The sequence below is a fragment of the Motacilla alba genome, chromosome 10 (genome assembly GCF_015832195.1).
Source record: "Motacilla alba alba isolate MOTALB_02 chromosome 10, Motacilla_alba_V1.0_pri, whole genome shotgun sequence".
Taxonomy (NCBI): Eukaryota; Metazoa; Chordata; class Aves; order Passeriformes; family Motacillidae; genus Motacilla; species Motacilla alba.
This window is the reverse complement of record NC_052025.1, coordinates 3614657-3638134: the sequence shown is the minus strand read 5'-3', so window position 1 is coordinate 3638134 and position 23478 is coordinate 3614657. Positions and strand designations below refer to the sequence as shown.

Sequence of the window (23478 nt, the reverse complement as noted above, 5' to 3'; positions counted from 1 at the left end):
GGAACGGCAGCCAATCAGACAGCGCGTTGCCGGCCGCCTTCCGGTTCCGGGTGGTATAAAAAGCGCGCGCGGCGCGCGGGCCCGGCAGTCGCGGAGGAGGCGCCGCCGGTGGCTGAGGGAGCGCGTGAGGGTGAGCGGGGCCTTGGGAACGCCCGGAGCCGGGCGGGACATCGGGGATGGCCTTTAGGGGTCCTCCGGTGTCTGTATGGGCTTTGAGACGTGGCTTAGGGGTTCCTCGGAGAGGGGGCTAGGGTCGCGTCGTGTCTGTTTGAGCTCTGAGGGTAGGTTTCAAGGGGTTCCGTGTGTTCCTTCGGGCCTTCAGCGTGCGGTTAAGGGTCTCTCAGGGGGATTTAGAGGTTTCGCTGTGTGTGTTTCGGCTTTCGGGGGGGATTTTAGGGGTATATCTGTCGGGGAAGTGGTTAGGGTCCCTTCATGTCTTTTTAGACCCTCCGACGGGGCTTAGGGCCCGCTCCGTGTCTGTTCGGGCCCCTGGGGAGGATTAAGGGTCCCTCAGTGTCTATTCGGGCCCATAGGGAGGGTTTGGGGTCCCCCAATGTCTATTTTGGCCCTTAGGACAGGGTTCGGGGTTCCCCAATGTCTATTTGGCCTCTTTAGACAGGGTTAGGGCTCCCCCTCATGCCTGTTGGGACCCTTAGGCAGAGTTCGGGGTGCCCCTCATGTCTGTTCAGGCTCTGAGTGTGGGATTTGGGATTTCCCCCGTGTCTGGCTGGGCCCTCAGGGAAGTTTGGGATCCCCTGCTGCAGCCATTGGGGTGAACTGAGGGCTCCCCCGGGTGTGTTTGGGCCCTTGGGCTGGGTGTGTTTGGGGTGTGGGGGCTCTGGCAGGGAAGGGGGATGGTGCTCGGTGCGGGCACCTTTATTCCCTCAGGTCTGTGCTGGTGGGGGGCTCTGTAGGGGGGTCCCCTGGGAAAGGAGTGGGAATCTCAGAACGGTTTGGGTTGGGAGAACCTCAAGGATGTTTTCATTCCCACCCCCTGCCATGGATGGGGACACTTTCCACAGCCCCGGGCACTGCAGTTCTTCCTGCATGTGTTCTGAGGGCATAAAGAGATCTTCTATCTCCCTGCCTGTCCCTGCAGACCCCTCAGGGCTAAATCCCCCCATCCCTGGTGCGTCCCTGTCCATCCCCGTGGGCAGGGAGTGCCAGCGCGCTGTCGCTCTGCCCGCAGGCCGGGCGGGATGGCGGACGAGGAGATCGCTGCCCTGGTGGTGGACAACGGCTCGGGGATGTGCAAGGCGGGCTTCGCGGGCGACGACGCGCCCCGCGCCGTCTTCCCCTCCATCGTGGGGCGGCCGCGGCACCAGGGCGTCATGGTGGGCATGGGCCAGAAGGACAGCTACGTGGGCGACGAGGCGCAGAGCAAGAGGGGCATCCTGACCCTCAAGTACCCCATCGAGCACGGCATCGTCACCAACTGGGACGACATGGAGAAGATCTGGCACCACACCTTCTACAACGAGCTGCGCGTGGCCCCCGAGGAGCACCCGGTGCTGCTCACCGAGGCGCCCCTCAACCCTAAAGCCAACAGGGAGAAGATGACGCAGATCATGTTCGAGACCTTCAACACGCCGGCCATGTACGTGGCCATCCAGGCCGTGCTGTCCCTCTACGCCTCGGGCCGCACCACGGGCATCGTGATGGACTCCGGGGACGGCGTCACCCACACCGTGCCCATCTACGAGGGCTACGCCCTGCCCCACGCCATCCTGCGCCTGGACCTGGCCGGCCGCGACCTCACCGACTACCTCATGAAGATCCTCACCGAGAGGGGCTACAGCTTCACCACCACGGCCGAGCGCGAGATCGTGCGCGACATCAAGGAGAAGCTGTGCTACGTGGCGCTGGACTTCGAGCAGGAGATGGCCACGGCCGCCTCCTCCTCCTCGCTGGAGAAGAGCTACGAGCTGCCCGACGGGCAGGTGATCACCATCGGCAACGAGCGCTTCCGCTGCCCCGAGTCCATCTTCCAGCCCTCCTTCCTGGGCATGGAGTCCTGCGGCATCCACGAGACCACCTTCAACTCCATCATGAAGTGCGACGTGGACATCAGGAAGGACCTGTACGCCAACACCGTGCTCTCGGGGGGCACCACCATGTACCCGGGCATCGCCGACCGCATGCAGAAGGAGATCACGGCGCTGGCGCCCAGCACCATGAAGATCAAGGTGGGCAGGGTGTGGTGTTTGCGAGGGTCCCCAGGATGAGGTGAGACAGGAGAATCTAACTCAGTGTTCTCAGAAGGCTGATCTATTTTATTATATTATATTAAAAGAATGCTATACTAAAACTGTACTAAAGAAAAAGAAAGGATACGTCAGAAGGCTTAACAAGAATGAATAATAAAAACTCGTGACTCCTCAGAGCCTCGACACGGCTGGAGCACGATTGGTCATTAAATTAAAACAATTCACGTGCTGCGTAAACAATCTCCAAATCACATTCCAAAGCAGCAAAGCGGGGAGAGGCTGAGGCTTCTCCCAGAGGAGCAAAGCGGGGAGAGGCTGAGGCTTCTCCCAGAGGAGCAAAACGGGAAGAGGCTGAGGCTTCTCAGCTTCCCAGGAGAAGAAACCCCAGCAGAGGGATTTGTCAGAAAATATCACAGTGCCCAAACAGGCAGGGCTCTGTGGGGAGGGCAGGGTGGGCACGGGGGGGTTGAAAGCACTCTGACCCCCTCTCTCTCTCTCTCTCCTGGTGCAGATCATCGCCCCGCCCGAGCGCAAGTACTCCGTGTGGATCGGGGGCTCCATCCTGGCCTCCCTGTCCACCTTCCAGCAGATGTGGATCAGCAAGCAGGAGTACGACGAGTCCGGCCCCTCCATCGTGCACCGTAAATGCTTCTAGAGGGGCTGCTGGCAGCGTCCCCTGCCCTGCTGGCTCCTCCTGCCACCCCAGAGCGTGTGTTGCAGCGCTCCTTAGCTCCTGTTCCCTTGTCCAGGTAGTCATTAGTGTGTGTGTTTTAATGGCTCGTTAGGCTCCTCTTCCTCAGGCAGAGGGCTGTTCACTTTCCCTGTGTAACACCGATAGGATGACACTAAAGTTAGCTTTGTCACCTCTAGGTTTGTCACCTTTAGCTTCCTTTGTAGGAAAAACAAATAAACTTCCCAGGTTGAAACACTAAGAAAAGCTGGTTTTGCTTGCTTTCTTTCAGGGGTGGGTTCTCTGTCCCCTTGCCACAAAGAATTATTGGGTGAAAGGTTTTGGGATTCTGACCTGGCTCGAAGTTAAACCTTAGCCTGAATTTTGTTTTCTGAATTCTCTTTAAATCCCATCACGGCCCCTGTGCTGCTCGGACCATTTTAAGAGCTGTTAGGCAGCAAAGCGTGCCTGGAATGTGGCTCTTGCAGCCTGACTGGACTTTCATGGTAACTTGGCTTTTTTTAGAACACAAACAGCTCTTCTTGTCAGAAAAAGTCGGTGCCTTGGCACAGGATTTGGTCACCGGAGCAGTGGCCTCTCCTTTTTTGGGAGAGGGTGAGGAGATGGAGCAGCGGATAGTGCTGAAGAGCGGGCAGCTTCACACAGCTGGGCCCTCCGGCGTTGGCGGGGTATCTCCGGGAGCTGCTGCTCCACGGGGGAGGGATGGCAGCCGCTTAATTACTGAGGTGGCGTTAATTAAAGGCGGTCGAGGCGGGGGAGCAGGCACGGGACTGCGCGCCCCTCGCCGCGCTCCTCCCTTTAAACCCTCGGCCGCCCGCCCATTGGCTGGTCGTGACAGACCCAGCCAATCGGCAGCGCCTTCGCCTCGGGAGGGCGTTACCGCCTGCTCTGCCGGACTCGATTTCCCAGTGCGCACCGCGTCCCTCACAGCACTTCCGCTTCCGGTCCGTTGGCGTGAGGTAGCGCGGGGCCGGGTGGGCCTGAGGGGGCACGGCCGGGCCCCCGCGAGGTGCGGAGGGGCGGCAGGCACGGCCGGGCCCCCGCGAGGTGCGGAGGGGCGGCAGGCACGGCCGGGCCCCCGTGAGGTGCGGAGGGGCGGGAGGGAGGCACGGCCGGGCCCCCGTGAGGTGCGGAGGGGCGGCAGGCACGGCCGGGCCCCCGCGAGGTGCGGAGGGGCGGCAGGCACGGCCGTGAGCTGAGGGACCGCCGTGAGTTGAAGGGCGGCCTGAGGCGGGTATGGCCGATCCCTCTGAGCTGAGGGGGAGGTCGGGTCTGGGCGGGGACGCGGCTGTGAGCCTCCGGAGCTGAGAGGGAGGGTTGGGGTGAGGGACAGCCGGGGTCCCTTTGAGGGGAGGGGAAGATTGAGGCGGGGGACATCCAGAGGATCCCCCTGAACTGAGGGGAGGCTGTGAGGGGAACAGTTCCCGACCCCCCTGAGCTGAGGGGAGGGTCTGGGGGATCCCCCTGAAGGGAGAGGAGGGTCTGGGGGGAAAACGGCCAGGATCCCCCTGAGCTGAGGATCTGGGAGGAGCACGTCCCGACCCCCTGAGCTGTGGGGAGGATCTGGGAGGAGCACGGCCGGGATTCCCCTGAGCTCCGGAGGGAAACGGGGCTCTGGGGATGGGGGACCAGGCTGGGAGCCCCCTGAGCTCCCGGGAGGATCGGGGCTCTGGGGATGGGGGACCAGGCCGGGAGCCCCCTGAGCTCCCGGGAGGATCGGGGCTCTGGGGATGGGGGACCAGGCCGGGAGCCCCCTGAGCTCCCGGGAGGATCGGGGCTCTGGGGATGGGGGACCAGGCCGGGACCCTCCTGAGCGCCGGGGGTCGGGGCTGTGCTGGCTGTGCCCGGGGCTCGGGCCGATGGGTGAGGGAGGGTTGGCTGCGTGCGGGGTGTCACTCGGCTGTGTCCCCAGCGCGCCGCCGCCATGGCCCTGCCGGAGTGGCACATCGCCGTGAAGCTGGCCGAGCAGCCGCTGGCCCCCAAAGCCATCCTGCGCCTGCCGGAGACCGAGCTGGGCGAGTGCCCGCTGGGCGGCTGCAGCATCTCGCACCTCAAGCAGCTGATCACGGGCAAGCTGCAGGAATCCATGCCGGACCCCGAGCTCATCGGTGCGTGCCCCGCCGGAGCCTGGCGCCGTCCCGCCGCTTGGGGACACCCTCGGCCCGGCCACGGCCGGGACGCGACGTCCCGCTGCTGCTGCTGGTGGGAGGGCTCGGTGTTCGTTCCCCGTTTCCTTGGGATCACGGCGCTCCAGCCGCCGCAGTGCCCTTGTTCGGGGATATCTGGGCTTTCCACCAGCTGTGTGTCCTTGTGAGAGCTCTCATGAGAGCCGGGAGGGAGGTCAGCTCTTACGCAGGTGGTGATTCTGCCATCTCCTCTAGATCAGCTCTGTGATTCCCCTCCTGGTTCTCAGCTCCACAGCTTCCCTGTGTTGTTCCCCAGCCAGTTGGAGCAGCTGCAGCTGCTCAGAAACCCCTGGGGCTCTAAGGCACACCTAGAGACCCCCAGCTGGTTCTGAGAGCACCACAGGTGCTTATCTTCAGGTGTTTCTCCCCCCAGACCTGATCTACTGTGGCCGGAAGCTGAGGGATGACCAGACCCTGGATTTTTATGGAATCCAGTCTGGCTCCACTGTCCATGTCCTGCGCAAGTCCTGGCCTGAGCCTGACCAGAAACCAGGTGAGGAGCTGTGGGGATTGCCCCTTGGATCCCCTTGGATTCTCCTTGGGATGTGTTTTATTAGGGACTGGGGAACAGCTTCTTTAGGGATTCACTGCTGTGGAGGTTCCCAGGAGAATGAATCCCCGTGTTTGGGAACTCCAGCAGCGCCTGGCTCTTGGTTTTCCTGCTGACACAAGAGTTAAGGAATGAGCTGTGCCCCGTGGGGAGGGATCATCTCTCCCTTAATTGCCCGTGATCCATTCTAGGGCACTGCCAGGGGATCTGGAGCAAATCCCTAGGGATGAGCAGGCTGCTGTGTGCCTGACTGTACAAAACCAGGAGCTGGAGCTGGCGTTCCTGTAACGGCACACGTGGGAGGATATTCCTGGCTGTTTTTACGATCTGAGAGTGCAGCAAGTCATTACTCTGCAGTGACTGCGCCCAGTCCAAGGATGTTAGGGGATGCCTGTTGCAGCACGGAGGTCTCAGTGGGCTGGGGAATGGCTTTGAGGGCTGGCACGGGCCCGGCTGTGTTTTCATGTGGTGTTTTCTCCCCTCAGAGCCCGTGGATAAGGTGGCGGCAGTCCGGGAATTCCGTGTGCTGCACACTGCCCTGCACAGCAGCCCTGCCTACAGAGATGCTGTGAGTGCTCTGCTCCCGGCAGGCATTCAGCTGTCCCCTCCCTCTGGGGACAGCCCCACGGTGGGTGACATTCCCAACCTGCTCTGCTTTCCCTGGCAGGTCTTCAAGATGCTGGGAAACAAGGAATCCCTGGATCAGATCATTGTAGCTACTCCTGGCCTCAGCAGCGACCCTGTGGCCCTGGGTGAGTCTGGCTGTGATCCAGAGGATCTGAGGAAGGGTTGGATTCCTGATGGAGCAAGGGACAGACCCAAATCCAGGTTAAATTCCTGACAGAGAGAAGGGAGAGCTAAAAAAAAAAATCTTTTTTTGTCCATTTCTGGAGCGTGAGAGTCGGTGACTGCTGAGGTGTCAGTTGTGCTCCTTTGTGGGGATGGATCCTGGCTTCAGAAGGGCCAGGGAAAGGAGGGATGGAGCTCTCTCCTTGGGGATGGATCCTGGCTTCAGAAGGGCCAGTGAAAGGAGGGATGGAGCTCTCTCCTTGGTTTCAGAAGGGCCAGGGAAAGGGAGGGATGGAGCTCTCTCCTTGGCTTCAGAAGGGCCAGGGAAAGGAGGGATGGAGCTCTCTCCCTACTGCAAAGTGCTCCAAAGTAGTTGATTAAATCCAGCCTGTCCTGGGATGGTGGCAGCCCGAGGCAGGTGGAATTTGGGATGCTATGGAGTGGTTCACTAAATCCAGCCTGTTTTGGGATGGTGGCAGCCCGAGGCAGGTGGAATTTGGGATGCAGTCACAGCCTGGCTGCAGGGAGCTGGGGCCCAGCTTCCATGCTGCCCTTGAGGTGGAGCACCCATGGGATCTGCAGGAAAAAGCCGCTCCCTTTTGTCCCTTGGGTGTGTGGCTGTGACCACACAGAGCCTCTCTAGAAACACAAAGGCTTCAAAGGGACAATGGGAGTATTTGTGGTGTTTACTCATGACTCACTTCCTGGAAAACAATTCCTATTTATTTGTCCCTGCGGCTTTTGTGTGACTGGCTCCTGTTTGCTGTATCCTGTCTCACTGGGTTTCCTGGTCCTTTCCAGGAGTTCTGCAGGACAAGGATCTGTTCTCCGTGTTTGCAGACCCCAACATGCTGGACACGTAAGTTCCCCGAGCTGGGGCAGTGACTCAGCAGTGCCTTTGTGTCCCCTGTGTGTCACCTGGGTGGGACAGAGCTCTGCTCTGTCACTCCTCTCTCAGGAAACACGAATCCACCACTTGGCTTAATCCAGAGGGTGTTTGGTGGGATGCAGGGCCATCATCACCTCCAGATCAGGATTCAGACCTGGATGAACTGCTCACAGCAGGGAGCTGCTCCCATGAAAACCTTGGGAAGGTCAGCATGGGTTCAGAAGGATCCTTGGTGAACCAAGGCCAGGTCCAGCATGGGGTCCAGAAGAATCCAAGGCTGGGTCCACCATGTGTCCAGAAGGATCCTTGGAGAACCAAGGCCAGGTCCAACATGGGGTCCAGAAGAATCCAAGGCTGGGTCTACCGTGTGTCCAGAAGAATCCTTGGTGAGCCAAGGCTGGGTCCAACATGGGGTCCAGAAGGATCCTAGGTGAACTGAGGCAAGGTTGGGTCTAGAAGGGTCCTTGGTGTACTGAGGCAATGTCCAGCACAGATCCAGGAGGATCCAAGGCCAGGTCCAGCGCGGATCCAGAAGGATCCTTGGTGAACTGAGGCCAGGTCCAGTGCGGATCCAGAGGGATCCTTGGTGAACTGAGGCCAGGTCCAGCACGGATCCAGAAGGATCCTTGGTGAACTGAGGCCAGGTCCAGCGCGGATCCAGAAGGATCCTTGGTGAACTGAGGCCAGGTCCAGCGCGGATCCAGAAGGATCCTTGGTGAACTGAGGCCAGGTCCAGCGCGGATCCAGAAGGATCCTTGGTGAACTGAGGCCAGGTCCAGCGCGGATCCAGAAGGATCCTTGGTGAACTGAGGCCAGCTGCAGCGTGGATCCAGAAGGATCCTTGGTGAACTGAGGCCAGCTGCAGCGTGGATCCAGAAGGATCCCTGGCTGCTGGAGGAGGCTGTGCCAGGCAGCAGAGGTAGCGGTGGCGGTGTCCTGGGTGCCTCAGGGCTGGTTCTTGGCTTGCCCTGTGCCGTCCCTCAGCTGTGCTGGTTTGTGCCCAGGCTGATCCCGGCTCACCCTGCCCTGGTGAACGCCATCGTGCTGGTGCTGCACTCGGTGGCGGGCAGCACCCCCGTGCCAGCCCCGGACACGTCCTCGCGGGCCATGGCCTTGGGCTCCTACCGGGACATGCCAGGTACGTCCACCTGGAAGGGGGAACTCAGGGTGCTGAGCCTGTCCTGGCTGCTCCCAATTCCTGCTGGTTTGCCATGTCCTTTTATTCCTCTTTCTGGTGCAGGTGGCTTTCTCTTTGAGGGGCTCTCTGATGATGAAGATGACTTCCACCAGGTAAGCAGCCGGGCTGGGTGAACGCTTCTTTTTTGGGTTTAATTTGTAGCCCTGAGACTCTCCAGCTCTTCTCTTCCTGTCTGGTGAGCAGCACAAGCTGCTCTGGCTGCCCAGGGGGATGTGGAGACAAACATATTGATCCTGGCTGCTTCCACGCTGCTCAGGAAAGGGTTTTCCTCAGTACTGAACACACAACAGGAAAATGGAATGGAGGAAATGCCCTCACAGCCAAAGTGGAGTGTGGGAACGTTGATCCCTGCATTTCTGCAGTCTTCCTCTCCATAGGACAAAGGGGTCTGTAATAAAAACTGGATATTTGGGTCCAAACATGCCTGTAACAGGGAATTGTTTTGTATCACCCTGGTTTGGGGCTGCTGGATGATAGATTGAAGGGTTTCCTGCCAGTTTCCACAGCTGACTCTGTGGAAAATTGCACATCCCGCTCTGGTATGTTTGTCTTTCAGAAGTTGCACCCTTGGCAGATTTGGGTATGGTAGGACTGGGATGTGTGGTTTGACTGGGACACAAACACCGGGGTCACAGCTGGGGCTTTTCTCTCTCTCTCCACGCAGAGCACGAGGTCCACCCCTTCCAGCAGCACGTCCGGCTCGCGCCCGGCCTCGCTGGGCTACGCGGGGGCGGCGGGACCCCGGCCCATCACCCAGAGCGAGCTGGCCACCGCCCTGGCCCTGGCCAGCACCCCCGAGAGCAGCTCCCACACACCCACCCCGGGCACACAGGTAACAGCAGGGGCTGGCACACCTGCCTCTGCTTTCCCTCAGGGAGGAGTGATCCCATCCTGGCACACCGGCCTCTGCTTTCCCTCAGGGAGGAGTGATCCCAGCCCTGGCACACCTGGCTCTTCCTTCCCTCAGGGAGGAGTGATCCCAGCCCTGGCACACCTGGCTCTTCCTTCCCTCAGGGAGGAGTGATCCCAGCCCTGGCACACCTGGCTCTTCCTTCCCTCAGGGAGGAGTGATCCCAGCCCTGGCACACCTGGCTCTGCTTTCCCTCAGGGAGGAGTGATCCCAGCCCTGGCACACCTGGCTCTTCCTTCCCTCAGGGAGGAGTTCCCTGTGTGATCCCATCCCTGGCACACCTGGCTCTGCTTTCCCTCAGGGAGGAGTTCCCTGGCTGATCCCATCCCTGGCACACCTGGCTCTGCTTTCCCTCAGGGAGGAGTGATCCCATCCCTGGCACACCTGGCTCTGCTTTCCCTCAGGGAGGAGATCCCTGTGTGATCCCAGCCCTGGCACTCCTGCCTCTGCTTTCCCTCAGGGAAGAGTTCCTGTGTGATCCCAGCCCTGGCACACCAGGCTCTGCTTTCCCTCAGGGAGGAGTTCCATGTGTGATCCCAGCCCTGGCACACCTGGCTCTGCTTTCCCTCAGGGAGGAGTTCCCTGTGTGATCCCATCCTGGCACACCTGGCTCTGCTTTCCCTCAGGGATGTGTTCTCTTCCCTTTGATCCCACCCCTGGCAGCCAGGGGACAGCCAGCACCAGCCCTGCTCTGGGCTGGCACACCTGGCTGTGCCTTCCCTCATGCAAATCCATGTGATCCCTATCTTCCACACAATCCCAGTGCCCGGGGGACAGCCAGCACAGCCCGGGTCAGCTCTGGGACACCTTCCTTCCCTCCTGGAGGCGCTCTCTTCCCCATGGGAAGGAGGGTGAGCGGATGCTGCAGGTGTTGCTGTGTGCTGGTTCCTGTGAGCCTTCTCCTGATCTGTCACCTCCTCCTAGGGCCACTCGTCCGGGACGTCCCCGATGTCATCCAGTGTGCAGTCAGGGACACCCATCACCAATGACCTGTTCAGCCAGGCCCTCCAGCACGCCCTGCAGGCCTCGGGGCAGCCCAGCCTCCAGGTCAGTGGCATCCTGGAATCCTGGATCCCCCTGGGATCTCCCAGCTGCCTCCTGTGGTGGGACATCAACCTGGGAGGGGCATCACTGATGCCTTTTTGGGCTACCTAAAAGCAGAGGCCAGACAACATTAAGGGAATAAAAAGCTGTTATATTTTTGAAGATCCTTCAGGTACATTTTGAGGGCATAAAGCCCCCCCGGGCTACACCCAAAAATGGACCAATGATCACAGGTTTTCAGACTTCTATAAATTGGGTCCATTTGCATATTGGGGGTTAAGCTTCCAATTACACCTTCAGGTAATGAAGTAATTTACTCCAAGTTTCTAAAAACAGAGGCCAGACAAAATTAGGAGACTATAAAGCAGTTATATTTATTGAAGAGCCTTCGGGTACATTTGGGGTGGATGAAGCTGCCCCCACCCCCAGGGGCTGTACCCAAAAATGAACAATGGCTTATGGTTTCCATACTTGTATAAATTTGGTCCATTTGCATGTCAGGGGTTAAGCTTCCAATTACACCTTCAGGTAATGAAGTAATTTACTCCAAGTTTCTAAAAACAGAGGCCAGACAACATTAAGGGAATAAAAAGTTGTTATATTTTTGAAGAGCCTTCAGGTGCATTTTGAGGGGGGTCTACACCCAAAAATGAACAATGGCTCACAGGTTTTCAGACTCCTATAAATTTGGTCCATTTGCATATTGGGGGTTAATCTTTTAATTAAACCTTCAGGTAATGACGTTGTTTACCCCAAGTTTGCTCCTCCAGCTCACTTGTGTTTACATTTCTGGGGCCTGAGGCAGTGAAGTGTCCTTGAGGGCCAGGCCTGGAGAGGAAATGCTGTGTCTGACCAAAATGACAAAGCAGCAGGTCCCACTGTATATGGAGTTTAGTTACACACCAAAGAACTGCAGGATTACAAATGTATGGAAAATATAAAAGCTGAAGTCCTAAGGCATCATCACAGCCGCTGCAGAAGTACCAGGAGGAGCTGGGATGGAGGTGTTATAAATGCATATCATAGTGTTGGCTTTTGGCAAATATTAAGATAAATAATGTGTCTGTAATGTTAAAATAACTTTTATTTCTGCTATTAAAAAACCCCTTAGTAATAGTAGTAGCTAATATAGTTATGAGTTCTGTTTAATCAAGATAACAGTAAACATATAATGAAGACCTCGCTATTAATAAAATATCAACTTTACCTTCTGAAGAAAGTATAGACTAAAGCCCAGACTAAAAGTAATAAAGAAAAAAGGCCAAAACCACAAGTAAGAAACAAAAAAATAAACCCAAAGAAGAGCCATACAAAATAGTTCCTAAAATAGATAAACTAGTTTATAGAAAAATGTAAATACACGTAAGAAGTGATGAATCTACAAGCTAATGTAATAGAAAAAGTATTTTAAAAATATCCCTGAAGGTAAGTGTGCTCTTGGCTGAGTTCTAAGACACAATCTTTACTGTCTTTATCTCCTGTTGTCTTTTATTAAACTTTTAAATTTTACCAAAAAAACAAACCATGTTTTTCATAGAGGGGTGGTGGATTTGGGGACTTTGCAGCATCACTGAGCTTTCAGGAGCTGTTTGCACAGCAGCTGGCTGAGGTGGGTGAAAAACACATTCACCCTCCTGTGAAAATGTAAACATTTAAAAAGTTTAATAAAGGACAGCAGGAGACAAGGGCCACAGAGCAAAGGTTATTATGGCATCAGCCAAGAGTCCCTGTTATCTTCAGGGGTACCCCTTAAGTACCTTTTAATTCCATCAGCCCTTTGCGTGTTCACAGCCCCTTGTGCACAGTAAACTTTCCCCAAACTGGTTTACATGTTCTGAGAACTGTTTTGCACATCTCTTCTTTGGATCTGCTTTGTCAGAGCCTGTGGGTTCCTTGGTTGTGGTTTTAGCCCCTTTTTATCCCCTCCAGTTCGGGCCCTGGCCCTCAGTGCCTTCAGAGGTGAGTGCTGCTGGCTGGCAGATGTGTCCAGGTGTGCTGAGGCCGTGTTCCCTGGGTGTTATCCCATCCCAGCAGGCGCTGGAGCACGGCACAGGGACAGCAGCTATTGCCCTGCTGTGTCTCAGCTTAATTAACAACAGAAATGAAAACTGTGTAACAAAGTTACTGCAACACCACCCATCTAAAATCCATTTTGTTATTTGCAAAAAGCCAATATTATAAGGTGTATTTCTAACAAGTGGGACACTGGGCGGTGGGAAGGGCTGCTGGGATTCTCACAGCCACCCCAAACTTCTCCTGTTTGCTGTCAGCAGAGCCAGTGGCAGCCCCAGCTGCAGCAGCTGCGAGACATGGGGATCCACGACGACGAGCTGAGCCTGCGGGCCCTGCAGGCCACGGGAGGGGACATCCAGGCTGCCCTGGAGCTCATCTTTGCTGGGGGAGCCCCCTAAATCTCCTGCTGGACCGGTGAGTTGCGCTGAGGCAGCAGCTGGGCTGGTTCTGTGCATGCTCCTTGCTCTCCTGTGGGGAGCCCTGAGGGCAGCTCCAGCTCCTCTCTCCAACCTCCTCAGGACTCAGCTCGGAGAAGGGAAGAGGTGGCTCGGTGCTGGAGACGTGGCCCCTCCGGTTGTGCAGTGTTTCACCTGTCACCACCCTCTGCCTGTTGTTTCATTGCCTGGATTAAAGGGACCCTGCTCAGTTCCCTGCCTGCTGTGTGGGTCGTGCTCTGTCCTGGCTTGTGTTGCGCATCCCAGCAGGGCAGGAAGGAGAAGCGTTGCTGGCCAGGGGTCTGTGTACGGATGACAAATGGGACAGGACTGCTGTGGGACGTGGCTCGAGCTGTTTGTTTTCCAGCATCACTCTCATTACATGGTTCTGACAATGGGAAGATGCCAGCAGCTCACATCCCTGGCAGCAGACAAAGAACTCAGTGTTACAGCTCACTTGAGAAGTTTTGACTAATCACACAAAGCAAAAGCATATTGACATGATCCAGCCAAGCACTATAAGCACACATACCTTTGATTAAAACAATGCTTGCTTATTTCAAATACAATACCTGCTTGTGAGCCTTAAACCACAATGCACAGGGCTCCATTATTAAGCTTAGAACTTCCCAATATCTCGCTAGATAGATTTTCCTGTAGCTTAGGGAGTTATTCTAGCCAAGTGTTAATGCACAGACCGTTGTGCTATTTGTCCTCACTTTCTCTATCTTATGTAACTTTTCTGCTGACAAATCTTATGGCTATCACTTAGCTCTAATCGCAGTTCTGCTGTTTCTGAGGCCTGCCTTTTGCAGCTTTCCCTCTGATTTTGAGGATTCTCACAAGTGAAACTGCAGGCAAAGCTCTGCCTCGGTGGAAGGCGGTGCTTTCAGCAGAGGGCACGGCCACCGCGAGGTGACAGTGACAAAGAAATGACAAGGGCTGAGTGGGAGCTGGACAGATGCCCGGTGTGGGTTCCACCACGCGCCGCGGCTGCAAAGCCAATTAACGGCGTTTGCCTGTAATTGCAATCAGCGGGGGCAGCGAAAAGCAAGCCTGGAGCCGGGCCCGGCATCGCTCCGATTGCGCGCCCGGGTTAACGAGGCGTCAAAACGGCGGCGGGTTCTCCGAGCAGAGAGCGCTCTCCTGCTTCACCTCCAGGCTGCCGTGCTGCCCTCTAATCCCTGTGCGAGCTCTGTGATCCTCGCCGATAGCATCTCGGTGTCACCCTGCGAACGCGGGATTGTTCTCTGCGGGGAGCCCTGCGCTGATAGGCTTTAATCCTGTCGAGAGGATTAATGCCCGAGGGAGGGAAGGAGGGGCTGCCTTTGTGCTCGGTCTGGAGCAGATAAGATGTGATGGACATAAATGGCTTTCCTGACACCCTCCCGGGTCTCTGCTCTCGGCACGCACACGGATTTGATGTGTAAGAAAACGGATTAATCCCTTCCCATCCCCGGATCCTGCCTTTGCAGGGGCAGGACAGAGCACATGCACAGCACCCTCCCTTCCCCTGCTGGCAGCCCCAATCCTCCGGGATCACCGCGGATTAGCCGGATCGCAGATGCTCCTGCCCAAAGCTGGGAAGCCTTGCATGCTCTCCCGGCCACCGGCACGTCCTGTTTGCCTTCCTTCACCACCTGGACTCTCAATTTAGGGCTCACTGCTGTCCCAAAACGATGTTTTCGTGTCGCTCCTGAGCTTTTTGCTCCCTCTGTTGACCCGCGTTTGGCATGGAGCCGTTTTCGCTGCTATTTCTGCTTCCCAACGCCCCCAGCGAGCTAAGAACTGCCTGGATTTTTTGGGTTTTTTTGGGCTGGAAGTGACTTTTCCCAGATTTCCTTTCCCAAACGGCAGGGCTTGGCTGGGAGCAGCAGCTCAGGCACATGCCCTGACTGCAGCAGAGGAAGAAGTTGGCAGCGCTGCCGCTCACGACATCGCTTCCCTCGCCCGGCAGAGCCGTGCCTGAGCACGGGGAGCTGCGGGAGGAGGAGAGGCTCTGCTGCCTCCTGCACGGCTGGGCAGCGACGGGAGCTCTGCTGCAGCAGCTCCTGCAGCAGCTCCTGCAGCACAGGGGGAGCTCGGAGGGGGCTGGGAGCTGTTCTGTGGCCGCCCCGGGGCTGCACGTTCCTACTGCCAGCCTCGCGTGGGAGGGATGCTCAGGGGCTCTGCAAGGGCAGGAGCAGCAGAGCAGCAGGGAAAGGCTGGAGAGGACAGGGTTGGGTTGGGTATCAGGGAGGAATTGTTCCCTCTGAGGGTGGCACGGGTGCCCAGAGAGCCTGTGCTGCCTGTGGATGCCTGGCCTGGTGAGAGGTGTCCCTGCCCATGGCAGGGGTGGAATGGGGTGGCTTTAGAGTCCTTGTCACTAATTGTGAGTGCCTGAATGTGACAGAGCAAACTGGTGCCTGCTCCTTGTGCTCCATCCCTGGAGGTGCCCTGGCAGCTTCCCCTGCCATGTTGGGAGCAGAGTGGATCTGCTCTGCTTGGCTCTCGTCTCATCCCTGCTGCCCCTCTCACACCCCATTCTCCAGCCCAGCAGCCCTGGCTGGGCTTTACTGGGAGCAGACTGGGAAGTAGGTGTTGCCTGACCCTGGAAGAGCAGGAGGTCAGGCCACAGTTCCCCAACGTCAGCGGGGACCTTCTGTTTGTGACATCAAAGAGCTGCTCTTGATCTGCTTCCCTGCTGGCCTGGCTGGGGCTGCCAGGGGAAGCTGTGACAGCAGGGATGGATGGCAGCAGCTGCTTTTCCTCCTGTGTTTTCCATAATCCTGTTTTTCATCCCACCGCTGGACACCTGGAGGGGGTGGAGGTTTGGCTGGACCCTGCACCATGTGTTTTCTGGAGCCCTTCTTCTCCTTGTCTCTCTCACTTTGGGCTGATTTGGCTCTGCTGGTTAATTTTCCAGCAAAAAGGTGGAGAGGAGGCAGAGCAGAATCTCCCAGGTGGCTTTTGCAGTGCCTCGAGCAATGTTGGGCACATTTCCATGGGATAATGTTGGCTCCTTGCTCCCCCAGCCTGAGTATTCCCAGTTTGTCCCAGTCAATCCTGGGGCTCCACACCTTGCCCTGAGCACATCAATTCCAGAAAATCTGTGAAGGTGACTTTTCCCTGATGCTCCAGGATTTGTTGGGCAGGTACATCCAGCAGGAGCAGCAGCAGGAATTTGTCTGGCACAGCCTTTGCCCATCAACTTACTTTTTTTTTCAGAGGTTTCCTGGCTGCTTCCAGCTTTGTCCTTGTAGGAAAGGCCAAAACACACCAAAAATTTGAGTTTTTCTTCCTTTCCCAGCTCCGTGCTGGTTCAGTGAGCTGTGAAGGGTCTCAGGGAGGGGACAGAGGTGTCCTTGGCAATAAGGACATTTTGGTCTTACTCTTTCTCAGGGAATCTCTGGAGAAAGGAGCAAAGTTCTGAATTTGAGACAGCCGATGAGGTGAGAGCACAGACAGGGCAGGTGACACATCCCAGTGACCTGTGTCCTGTGGGGTTTGCTCCCTTCCCTTCCCTGCCATGAATCACCATTTTCCTGTTAGAAATGACAAAAAGGGAGCTCTGATTTCAGCCCTCAAAGCTCCCTTTTAAGGTTACAGAGTTGAGAGGCCCCACGTGATCCACAATCAAAACCAGGCAACTATTTTAATTTGGTGAAAGCAGAAATGGGCTGAAAATGTCACCCTGTGAGAATATTTATTTCCTTATGTTCCCTTTTATATTTATAGTGTTCTAATATTCATCAACGTGTCCCAAAATCCCTTTGAGAGGGTTTCCCCCCCCTCTATCTCTGAAATAAATGCTGATTTAAGAGCAGGGTCTGCTGGTTCAGCAGGGATGAATCAATTCAGGGGTTGACTTGGAGCTGTGGGGTTCCACTCCAGGAGCCATAAAAGCATCAGAGGGGATCCAGAGTTCCTTTTTTTTTCCTGCAAGGGCAAAGAACAGAGACTGGAGCAAAACTTTGGAGCAGGGTGAGCAGAGAAAATCCCATTTCTAAGAGATTTTCCAGCATCTGGCTGTCAGAGGTTGGGGCACTTTCAGAGCTGGGTGTTGGGAACAGACCCCACACGAGGTTTGTCCTTAAACTGGTCAATCTGTGGCCTCTGTGTCACCCCTGGGGGTGGCCTCAGGTGCCAAGGCTGTCCAGCAGCTGGCCAGGAGGAGCTGTGGGACTGGGACGCGTCCTGGGTCCCAGTAAAGCTTTGAGGGTTCCTTTTGGGGTGCACTGGGGCTGGAGGAGGTGACCAGGACAGGGCAGCCAGCAAGGACATTGTCCCCTGATGTCCCTGGGGCAGGAGGAGCCAGCCCAGCAGGTCCCAGCATTTCCCTGCATGGTGCTGGATTAAAGTTCTGAGGTTGTCTACCTGGAGAGGCGCTGGAGTCACCACCCCTGGGTGTGTTCACAAAGCCTGGATGTGGAAATGGGTGCCAGGGTTCAGCTGGGGTGTTGGGGCTGGGTGATGATCTTGAAGGGCTCTTCCAACCCAGTCATTCTGTGAATTCTGTGAAATATCGTGGTTTTGTGTGCTGCTGCTGAGGGTTTCCCTGTGTGCTGCAGGGTCTGTGTGCAGCAGGGTCTGTGTGCTGCTCCTGAGCGTTTCCCTGTGTGCAGCAGGGTCTGTGTGCTGCTCCTGAGCGTTTCCCTGTGTGCAGCAGGGTGTGTGTGCTGCTCCTGAGCGTTTCCCTGTGTGCAGCAGGGTGTGTGTGCTGCTCCTGAGCGTTTCCCTGTGTGCAGCAGGATCTGTGTGCTGCTCCTGAGCGTTTCCCTGTGTGTAGCAGGGTCTGTGTGCTGCTCCTGAGCGTTTCCCTGTGTGCAGCAGGGTCTGTGTGCTGCTCCTGAGCATTTCCCTGTGTGCTGCAGGATCTGTGTGCTGCTCCTGAGCGTTTCCCTGTGTGCAGCAGGGTCTGTGTGCTGCTCCTGAGCGTTTCCCTGTGTGTAGCAGGGTCTGTGTGCTGCTCCTGAGCATTCCCTGTGTGCAGCAGGGTCTGTGTGCTGCTCCTGAGCGTTTCCCTGTGTGCAGCAGGGTCTGTGTGCTGCTCCTGAGCATTTCCCTGTGTGCAGCAGGGTCTGTGTGCAGCAGGGTCTGTGTGCTGCTCCTGAGCGTTTCCCTGTGTGCAGCAGGATCTGTGTGCTGCTCCTGAGCGTTTCCCTGTGTGCAGCAGGGTCTGTGTGCTGCTCCTGAGCATTCCCTGTGTGCAGCAGGGTCTGTGTGCTGTTCCTGAGCATTTCCCTGTGTGCAGCAGGGTCTGTGTGCTGCTCCTGAGCATTCCCTGTGTGCAGCAGGGTCTGTGTGCTGTTCCTGAGCATTTCCCTGTGTGCAGCAGGGTCTGTGTGCTGCAGGATCTGTGTGCTGCTGCTGCGGGTTTCCCTGCATGGTGCAGGATCTGTGTGCTGCTGCTGTTTCCCTGTGTGCAGCAGGATCTGTGTGCTGCTCCTGAGCATTTCCCTGTGTGCTGCTCCTGAGCATTTCCTGTGTGCTGCAGGATCTGTGTGCTGCAGGATCTGTGTGCTGCAGGGCCTGTGTGCTGCTCCTGAGTGTTTCCCTGTGTGCTGCAGGGTCTGTGTGCTGCAGGATCTGTGTGCTGCAGGGCCTGTGTGCTGCTCCTGAGCGTTTCCCTGTGTGCTGCAGGGTCTGTGTGCTGCTGCTGTTTCCCTGTGTGCTGCAGGATCTGTGTGCAGCAGGGTCTGTGTGCTGCAGGATCTGTGTGCTGCTCCTGAGCGTTTCCCTGCATGGTGCTGGATTAAAGTTCTGGATTTATTGGCCCGGGGCAGTGCTGGAGTCACCATCCCTGGGAGTGTTTAACAAGGCCTGGATGTGGCACTGGCTGCCAGGGTTCAGTGGGGTGTTGGGGCTGGGTTGGACTCAATGATCTTGAAGGTCTCTTCCAACCTCATCATTCTGTGGATCTGTGTGCTGTTCCTGGGGAGGGAAGCGGTGCTGGCCCCTCAGGATCCCTTTGTGGGGTTTTTCTGGCTGCCCTGAAGCGCTGTGACCCCGGAGGATTCTCAGTTACACATCATTTAATCACCCCAGCTCCTGCCAGCTGCTGTCTGCTCAGATGAGTTCCCAGCTGTTTTAATGCCTTGTGAAGGCTGACCTAGAGCAGAGGCTAGACAGAGCTAAAGAATAAAGCAGGGATTTATTAAAAGGCCTCAGTGGATCCTCCTTGGGCAGCACAAGAGCCCAGCCAGGGCTACACCCCAGGTGAACCCAAAATGGTCACAAAAATGGACAGCTGGTCACGGGGTCTCTCACTTTTATGAGTTCTGGGCCATTTGCATACTGCAGTTAATTATCCAATTACAGCTCCAGCCCATGCAGTCCCATCCTGCTTGTTTTTCTCTCTTCATTCCATGTTGTTTATATTCTTGGGCCTGAGATCTGGATCATTTGTCCCTGGGCCCCAGCTAGAGCAGAATTGTTTTGTCTCCCTGCTCTGTGCAGAGAGCTCACCATCCCATAATAGGAAGCCCAGACTCATCCACTAAAGCAGCACAGAACCTGAAAAACAGAAAAGCTCAACCTGAGGCATCAGCTTTGTTCTTCCCCCATCCCATTCCTCATCCCCATTTTCCTCCCTGAGCTGACCCTGTCCCAAAGGGGCCCTGTGGGACCGGGCCAGCCCCATAGCAGGTGACAGGCAGCCCCAGGAAGGACAGATGGGACACGGGAAGAAAGGGAAGCTCTTCCCTGCCCACCCCAATGGAAAAACGAGCCAAAGGATCTCTGGGGGCATCCTGCTGGAAGAGACAGAGAACTCCCCGTGTGTGCTGATCCCTGTGTCACCACAGCCACCGTCCCTCTGCGTCGGCAGCCCCGGGGGTGGCTCTCAGGGGTCTCACTGGGGAGGAGAAGCAGGGCAGGGCCCTTTTTCCCTCCCTTTTTCCCTGTCTCTCCCTTCCTGGCGAGACAGACAGCGCTGCTGGAAGCGCTCCAAGGTCACGGCCAAGGAGTTTGCTTTTCCTGAGCAGCTCGGGTTCATGAGGCCTGAGAGGGCTCTGGCACTGGCCCCAGCAGCCTCTCCAGAGCCAGGTGAGTTTGTTTGGACTCCCTGCAGAAAAATGCAGGCTGAAATTCCAGGCAGATTGCAGAGGGGTCAGACCTTAACCAGCTGTGTGTAGGAGGATTTTGTGTCTCTGCTGGGGCTGATAAGGGGGGTTATCATCTTGGTTAGGGGATGGTGGTGCTGGAGCCTCCCTGGGGATTCCAGAGCTGCTGGCAGATGTGGGAATCCCGTTTTGGGGAGCCTGAGATGTGGCCATCCCCACTGCAGTGCACACAGGAAAGGCAGGCTCAGGAGCTGCAGAGCACACTGACCTGCTGGAACCTCACAGGGACATGGAGCTGGCGTGGAGCTCTCATGGTGGCAGTGTGGTGAGCAGAGCCACCCATTCCTGTTCTTTTTGTTGTTCTAACCTTGTTTCACTGGGTGAGACCACACTGGATTTTCTTAACTCTTCCTCTTTGGCACCCCTGCCTCGTTTCCTGCCCCACCAGTGAGTCCCCTCTTGTGGGAAATGAATTTGTAGGAATTTCTCCAGGTTTGATATTTGTTTACATACAGATACGTACCATGCAAACCTACTATTTTTGTTTACGTCGTGTGTAAACCTACACACTGTGTAAACATACTGTTTGTGTGTAAACACACTGTTTGTAAACAAATATCAAACGTGGAGAATTCTCTGCAAATTCATTTCCCACGCCCTCTGAGGATGTGATACTTCAGGTGATGCTGCAGAGGGGGTTTGGTGACAAGGGTGGGCTGTGGCTGTGGCCAGTCCTCAGGCAGGACCTGTGACCAGTAAATCACGTTGTGACACTGGCCTGGAAGGTCCTGGGCAAGCCCCTGGGCTTTCCTTTGGAGGCACAGGAAGAAGGGGACTCCCAGCTGGGGTTTTGTGCTGCTCTCAAAATCACTGAGTGCAAATCAGCTCGGCCACGAGTTCCCTTCTGGCCAAATCTCTTGGGAAATCTTTTCTGAGGGGCGAAATCTACTGGGAAATCACATCTTGGGGGCGTGTGGCTCCTCCACCCCTTTCCTGAGTGATTTGTAAACCCCTGGGGGTGGCTCTGAGCTCATTTGGGCCCCTTTGGTGGCACTTGTGCTGTGCTGCCCTTTGGCAGAACCCAGAGGGGAACTTGTGCCAACTGCTCAGAGCCCCCCAGACTCAATCCAGCTTGAAGAGGTGAGCCTGGAGAGCTGGGAAGTTCCCAAACTCTGTAGAGCCGTGGCCTTGGGGAGGGATGGTTGAGGTTTTTTGGTTGCTGCCTGCCAGGAATGTGAGCTGGGAGGGAGAATTTGGGTGTGGGGAGCAGAAACTGCAGCAGCTGATGAAGGATCTGCTCTGCTCGCTTCCCTCCTCACTCTGTCAGCTGGGAATGAAGGGTCTGTCAGCACCACGAGGAGCTGCGAGGGGGATTTCACTGATTGCCACTCCAAAGCCAGCCTTCCCAGGCAGCCTGTTCCCAAAATGAGGAGTGGCAGCTCTGATCTTCCAAAAGTTCTGTCCAACCTCCTGGGCTGTCAGTCCCTCCCACAGCTTTAGCACAGGATTTTCCAGGTGCAGCATCCCAACCTTGTCTGGGAAGGGAGGATGGAAAAGGGGGATGAGGAACATCCTCATCCTGTGTCCAGCTGATCCCAATGGAAAAAAGGGCTGAGGAACATCCTCATCCTTTGTCCAGCTCATCCCAGTCTTGTCTGGGAAGGGAGGATGGAAAAGGGGATGAGGAACATGCTCATCCCAATCTTGTCTGGGAAGGGAGGATGGAAAAGGGACATGAAGAGCATCCTCATCCTTTGTCCAGCTCATCCCAACCTTGTCTGGAAAGGGAGGATGGAAAATGGGATGAGGAACATCCTCATCCTTTGTCCAGCTGATCCCAACCTTGTCTGGGAAGGGCTGATGGAAAATGGGATGAGGAACATCCTCATCCTGTGTCCAGCTGATCCCAACCTTGTCTGGGAAGGGCTGATGGAAAACGGGGATGAAGAACATCCTCATCCCAACCTTGTCTAGGAAGGGATGATAGAAAAGGGGTTGAGGAACATCCTCATGCTTTGTCCAGCTCAGCAGGGTCTCCCTGGCAGTGTCACACCTGCTCTGTGGCACAGCAAAGGTCCTGCCTGGCTTAGCCAGGGCTGAGATTTCTCTTCTTGTTCCTTTTTTCCGTGGAAGATCCGCCCTGTTGGTGCTTCCAAGGGTCACATTCCGGCCGAGGGAAGGTAACAGATCTGTTTTTGTGGATAAAATCACCACAAGGCTGCTCGGGTGCCAAGTGCAATCTGAGCTCTCTGGGTTGCCTGGGCCACAAACACGATGAATAAAAACTGTTCCTCTTGGGGAAAAAAATCTGTGCTTCTGACAAGATTCCTGGGGGAGGCTGCCTCCTGATCCGTGCTGGAAGCGAGGCGCATGATCTGGGAGAAAGCTGCTCACGAGTTGTGCTGGGGAAGTTCTGATCCCGGAGTGGAGCAGATGGAAATTTCTGCAGGAAGGGGCTGAGCTGCTGCCTGGAATCTGCTGCTGCCTGCTCCTGAGCTACCAAACTCAATCTGGGAGCTCCTTCCCTGCTTTGGGAAGGGTGTTCTTCATTCCAGCACCTCCTGCACACCGGGCCAGGCTGGAAATGGGCTCTAGGGAGCTGTGCTGCTCTGGATGGTTGGCTTTTCCTGGGGGTTGTGTTCTCCACATCCTGCCCATCTCCTGGAATCGCTTTCCCAGGCAATGATCTCATGGTTCTGGGAGCCAGGCTTCCCCCTGGCTGCTCTCACCCTGCACTGTGAGGCTGCCCAGAGCAGCTGGAAGCGCTCCAGGATGGGCTTGGAGCTCCCTGGGACAGTGGGAGGTGTTGGACACCAAGATCCCTTCCACCCCAAACCATTCTGGGGTCCTAGAAACACTCCTAAAATCCTGAGGGAGCTTGAGTCCTGAAAACTGCTCTTTCAGGAGTGATTTTGGGGAAGAAAACTCCTTTTCCAGGAGCATTTTTGGGGAGGAAAACTCCTTTTAAAGGGGTGGTTTTGGGGAAGAAAACTCCTTTTAAAGGGGTGTTTTAGGGGGGGGAAAACCCCCTTTTTCAGGAAGAAAACTCCTTTTTACCTGCTGAAAACCAAGTGATAACGGGGTCTGGCAGCTCAGGGAGCAAACAGGGACCTGCAGCTGCCCCGGGGGCAGGTCGGGCTGAGCTCAGAGCTCTTCAGGGCTGGAAATCACCACGGCCCGAAGCGAGCGTGTGTCTTCCCCCTGTAATTACCCCTGTAATTACCCCGGCAGCTGCGTGGCCAAAGAAAGATGAACCTGCACACACACAAAGAAGCGCCGGGAAATCCCTGTGGCTCCTTCAAATCCACCATTAGCCGGCTCATTAATTTATTTTTGCTCCTTTCAGCGTGCCCCCCTTGCCCTGCCCCTGCTCGTCCCTGCAGGAGCGGAGCGGGGCCGGGGCTGAGCTTCAATCGCTGCTTTAAAGGGCGCAGCTGCGCCTCCTTCCCGGTGGGCTTCTCCCATTCCGGTCACGTCCCGGCTCGCTCTCCGTGCTCGGAATGCCCCGCTCCTCTCATTAACCA

The 23478-nt window shown here is 56.4% G+C and overlaps 2 protein-coding genes across 10 annotated transcripts; both read left to right on the top strand.

The window, feature by feature from the left end:
- Positions 1 to 28: 28 nt before the first annotated feature.
- LOC119704923 (actin, cytoplasmic type 5) lies at positions 29 to 3144 on the top strand. Its single transcript, XM_038146665.1, has 3 exons — positions 29 to 130; positions 1190 to 2186; positions 2719 to 3144. The coding sequence occupies exons 2-3, from the start codon at positions 1200 to 1202 to the stop codon at positions 2860 to 2862; spliced, it is 1131 nt and encodes a 376-aa protein (XP_038002593.1). The 5' UTR covers positions 29 to 130; positions 1190 to 1199; the 3' UTR covers positions 2863 to 3144.
- Positions 3145 to 3814: 670 nt separating this feature from the next.
- UBL7 (ubiquitin like 7) lies at positions 3815 to 13480 on the top strand. 9 transcript variants are annotated; one of them, XM_038146655.1, is made up of 12 exons: positions 3815 to 3857; positions 4811 to 5006; positions 5458 to 5577; positions 6120 to 6202; positions 6302 to 6386; positions 7225 to 7282; positions 8317 to 8450; positions 8553 to 8602; positions 9175 to 9342; positions 10345 to 10467; positions 12735 to 12891; positions 12996 to 13480. In XM_038146655.1, the coding sequence occupies exons 2-11, from the start codon at positions 4823 to 4825 to the stop codon at positions 12873 to 12875; spliced, it is 1146 nt and encodes a 381-aa protein (XP_038002583.1). In that variant the 5' UTR covers positions 3815 to 3857; positions 4811 to 4822; the 3' UTR covers positions 12876 to 12891; positions 12996 to 13480. The 9 variants fall into 9 exon arrangements, with proteins under 9 accessions (XP_038002583.1, XP_038002584.1, XP_038002590.1 ...); XM_038146656.1 differs by having other exon boundaries at positions 3816 to 3857; positions 12738 to 12891; XM_038146662.1 differs by having other exon boundaries at positions 3837 to 3907.
- The last annotated feature ends 9998 nt before the right edge of the window (positions 13481 to 23478 follow it).